We start from the raw sequence: 4,314 nt of genomic DNA, 5'->3' as shown, positions 1-4,314 counted from the left end.
GAGCTCGCTCAAGAGTTTGAGCTCTGAGCAACAGCGGTTCGAGTCCAGCCCAAGCTGAGCAGCCGCTGAGCTGCCAACAGGTGGCAGGATGGCTCGGCTAAAAAAAAAAAAAAAAGAAACATGGGATTCTGAACATAGAATCTTACTCTGCCACTTGCTGTCGGTATGACCCTGGGAAAGTCACTCCAGCTGCCCATCTGTAAAATGGGTTGATAAAGTACTTGGAGCTGAGACAGGGATCAAGCGAGGTCTGTGGGTGTTACTGAGGGAGGAGCAGGGAGCATAAGCTGTGTGCCCACGTCTTTCTCTTTCTCTGTCTACCTCCGCCTGCAGCCGCTGGTCCGAGAGTCGTGCCGCAGCTGTGCCGTGGTGTCCAGCTCTGGCCAAATGCTGGGCTCAGGCCTGGGCACCCAGATCGATGGTGCTGACTGTGTGCTGCGTATGAACCAGGCGCCCACCGTGGGCTTTGAGGCAGATGTGGGCCAGCGCAGCACCTTGCGCGTGATCTCGCACACGACCGTACCGCTGCTGCTTCGCAACTACTCACACTACTTCCAGCAGGCCCGCGACACGCTCTACGTGGTGTGGGGTCAGGGGAAGCACATGGACCGGGCCCTCGGGGGCCGCACCTACCGCACGCTGCTGCAGCTCACCAAGATGTACCCGGGCCTGCAGGTGTACACGTTCACCGAGCGCATGATGGCCTACTGTGACCAGGTCTTCCAGGATGAGACTGGCAAGAACCGGTGAGCTAGGGCCCGCCTGCAGGGGTCTCCCTGATGGCTGTGGGCCTGTCTTCTCCAGGAGCTTCTTGTCCATCAAGGGTCTGCCAGGTCAGGTGCTGAGGATTAGCAGTGATGGAGGCAGATGTGGTCCTGCCCTGTAATGGAGAGCAGGAATCAGAGCGACTGCCATTCATCAGATTATCACATAGATCAAGGATCCTGAATGGTGGTGAGGGGCATTCGGCCTTAGGAGCATTTAGGAGAGTGGGGGTGGTATCAGGGAGCTTTTCCTTTCAGAGCGGATGCTCTGAGACCTGAGTTGGTCTCTGAAATCCCTTCCAGAAAACGAAAGAGACAGTCACGGTACTGATAGCCCGCTTCATGCGCCAGGCACTGGGTTGCAACTCTGCCTTCAAGATCTCATTTTATTCCCACCTTCTCCTCGGCTCCTCTCCGGCCTCCCCAGCTCAGGAAATACAGCTGCCAGCCTCCAGTTCTCCAGCCAGACACTTGGGCCTTGTCCCCAATTCCCTTTGTTTCATCAGCTACCACATACAGTGGGCTCTTGAATCTCCTTCCATGCCCACAGGTGCCACCATCCTCCCCTGCCCTTGCAGCACCCTCCTCGCGGGTGTCCCAGCTGCCACCCTTACCCGCTGTGGTCTGAGCTCCAGCTGCCTCTGTAAATTTATCCCATCGGTCACCTGCCCTCAAACCGACAGCAGCTTCACTTCACGTGGAAAATAAAGTCCAGACTCCCACCTCCTTCCCTCCCCTGGCCTACAGGCCTTGTATGATTTGGCCCCTGCCTGCCTCTCTGACCTTTTCTCCAGCCATATGGGCCATCTGGGCTTCCTCAGACACCCACACTGGCTCTCGCATGCCTTTGTATGTGTTGTTTCCTCCACTTAGAACATTCTCCCAAATCTCCCCATACCTGAACGCTTCTTGCTATTGAGGCATGGGTGGAACGTCACCTCCTCAGAAAAGCGCTCTCTGACCACCCTATCTGATGATCACCTCCCATCTAATATTCTTTATCCCCATTCCTTTGTCTCTTTGTCTTCTCAGCTGTTCTCTTCCGGCAGCCTCCTCCTTTGAGAATGTTGTTAGCATTGGGTGTAGCAGGTTCCTGGCCAGCACAGGGTTTGGGAGGTGCTCAGTTTGAGTGAATGAACCACCTCCTAACGCCTCTGTAGAGGTGGAAGTGAGTGGCTTTCAGCTGAGAGAGTAACCAGTGCTGGTACCTTGAGAGTCTGAAGGCCTGGTGTGGCCACACAGCCCCTTGTTCAGAATTAGGTGTGGAGTCGTGGGGGGGCTGCTGGGCTGACAGTGTTCCCTCCCCATAACCACCTATAATGATCCCCGATTCACAGATGGGTCACTGAGGCTTAGAGAGGTTCATGAGAAAATCTGATACCCCAGAGCAGTTGCAGGGTTCGAAGACCATTTGACTCCAGACAACCCCCTTTCCCGCTTTCAACCACTGTGCTCTGCTGTCTCCCGCTGTCTCCCCAAGCTTGGTCCCTTAGATGCAGAGAGGATACGGCCAGGGCCCCCCGCACCATCGTCCAAAGCTTTGCTCAAGCCTGGTGTGGATGGTGAGGAAATGAACAGACCCGGGTTTGCATCCAGCTCCACCTCTTGCCCGCTGCCAGCCTTGGGCTGGCTCTGTTCTGTCCCCAGCCACCTCCAAGGGTCCTTTTTGTAGGGGTCAAGATTAGTGGCCTTTGGCTGGGAGGGTAACCAGTGCTGTGCCTTGAGAGAGCTGAGGCTAGGACCCCCACACAGCCCCTTGCTCTGAGTTGAGTGGGGGAAGCGGCCTGGCTGACTGTCTTTTCTCTTCCTGCCAGGAGGCAGTCAGGCTCCTTTCTCAGCACCGGCTGGTTTACCATGATCCTTGCCCTAGAGCTGTGTGAGGAGATCGTGGTCTATGGAATGGTCAGCGACAGTTACTGCAGGTTAGTCCAGCCAGGCCCTGGGCAGGAGGGGAGCTGGGGAGGCTTGGAGGACCTCACGCTGAAGGGTCTAGGAGCTGTGGAGTGCAGGCTATGTGGGCTTCTGGGTGGGTGGCTGAGGCACAGACAGCCCTCGGGCCTGATGCCCATGGAAAAGGGGCTCAGCCTCTGGGACAGGCTCGAACCCAATCTCCGCTCTGCCGGTGTAAGCCTTAGGCTGGTCATGCCACCTCCTGGCGCCTCCACTTCCTCATGCATGAAAGAGTTCAAATCACGTCTTCCTCAGAAGGTTATGGAAACATTGAGAGAGAGATAATCTACAGAAGTACTTAACACGGGGGCTGATTATATGTTAGCGATATATATTACATCTAACTTTCGATATTAGTTTTCAGTATTATTGGAAGGAAAAAGTTCAGGAAGTTCCCATATTTTCACCCTCTGTTCTCTTTGGAACTTGTTTGTTGAGCATGTAGGTGAGATGGCAGGAGCCTGTGTGCCCTCTGCAGTGGCACTTGGCCAGACTGCTGGTATCCACGGTGCCAGTGGGTAGGTGGGTGTGTGTCACAGGGCATGAGGGGTCCCTCACCATGAGCCCAGCACCCGCAAAGCACTGTGTAGTCTTCATCCTTTTGACCTGTGGACTAAGCCTGCATCTCACCCTTCTCATTTCACAGGTGGGTTAGTAAGGTTTACGGGGTACATCTCTGGCCTAAGTCACCCAGCTTGGAAGAGGCAGAGCTGGGACTTGAACACTGGCCTTTGGGGATCCGCAAGCTGCTCTGCTGCTCCCCTGTCTTCCCTGGCCTCCCCTGGGACCAGACATGGGGTTCCGTGGGCCTGCAGTGAGGGCTGGCCGAGGGAGGCGCAGGGACTGGCGAGAGGCGGGCAGGTCCTGGTGCCTCACGCCTGTCCCTGTTCCCCACCCCGCAGGGACAAGAGCCACCCCTCAGTGCCTTACCACTACTTCGAGAAGGGCCGTCTGGACGAGTGTCAGATGTACCTGGCACACGAGCGGGCGCCCCGCAGTGCTCACCGTTTCATCACTGAGAAGGCCGTGTTCTCCCGCTGGGCCAAGAAGCGGCCCATCGTGTTCGCCCACCCGTCCTGGAGGACCCGGTAGCCCCGTGGCTCAGCCGGCTACAATGCCTCTGTTTATTCACACTCCGCCAAAAACATTCAACTTATGGATCCTGCCTTTGCCACATGTCAAGTGGACCTAGGGTTCCCTCCTGCCCTACCCTGGGGACACCTGGAAGCCATCTCGGGCCTCCAGACTTGAAGGGGAGAAGAGTGGGGCTGTGGCGACCTTTGTACCCTCCTCCCCACCCCCACTCCCTGAATAATCTGAATCTTCATTGGGGGGTTCATCCCACCTCCGGGTCTGTCCAGTGGCCTTTGCCCCCAGGACTGGTGGTCCTCTGCTCACCAGCTTCATGACCTTCAACCTTGCACCAGCCCTGGTCCTTCCTCTCTAGACTCCTCCTCCACCCATTTTTGGTGCCACACTTCCCAGGCTGGTTGCCCTGGTCAGGGCAGCCCAGAGCTTGGGGTTCTTTGGGCAAAGGGGCCTTTGAACTGTGACTGCCAGGGCCACCTCGAGTGTACGGGTAAACGTGTGTTTTCTGGAA

The 4,314-nt window shown here is 56.6% G+C and overlaps 1 protein-coding gene across 1 annotated transcript; it reads left to right on the top strand.

Moving 5' to 3' along the window:
- The first annotated feature begins 250 nt into the window (after positions 1 to 250).
- On the top strand, positions 251 to 4,314 carry ST6GALNAC4 (ST6 N-acetylgalactosaminide alpha-2,6-sialyltransferase 4). Its single transcript, XM_019636961.1, has 3 exons — positions 251 to 746; positions 2,579 to 2,686; positions 3,617 to 4,314. The coding sequence occupies exons 1-3, from the start codon at positions 388 to 390 to the stop codon at positions 3,804 to 3,806; spliced, it is 657 nt and encodes a 218-aa protein (XP_019492506.1). The 5' UTR covers positions 251 to 387; the 3' UTR covers positions 3,807 to 4,314.

Source organism: Hipposideros armiger, unplaced genomic scaffold (genome assembly GCF_001890085.2).
Source record: "Hipposideros armiger isolate ML-2016 unplaced genomic scaffold, ASM189008v1 scaffold_3, whole genome shotgun sequence".
Lineage (NCBI taxonomy): Eukaryota > Metazoa > Chordata > Mammalia > Chiroptera > Hipposideridae > Hipposideros > Hipposideros armiger.
Note: the sequence above shows the minus strand (reverse complement) of the source record. Positions and strands in the feature narration are given on the sequence as shown.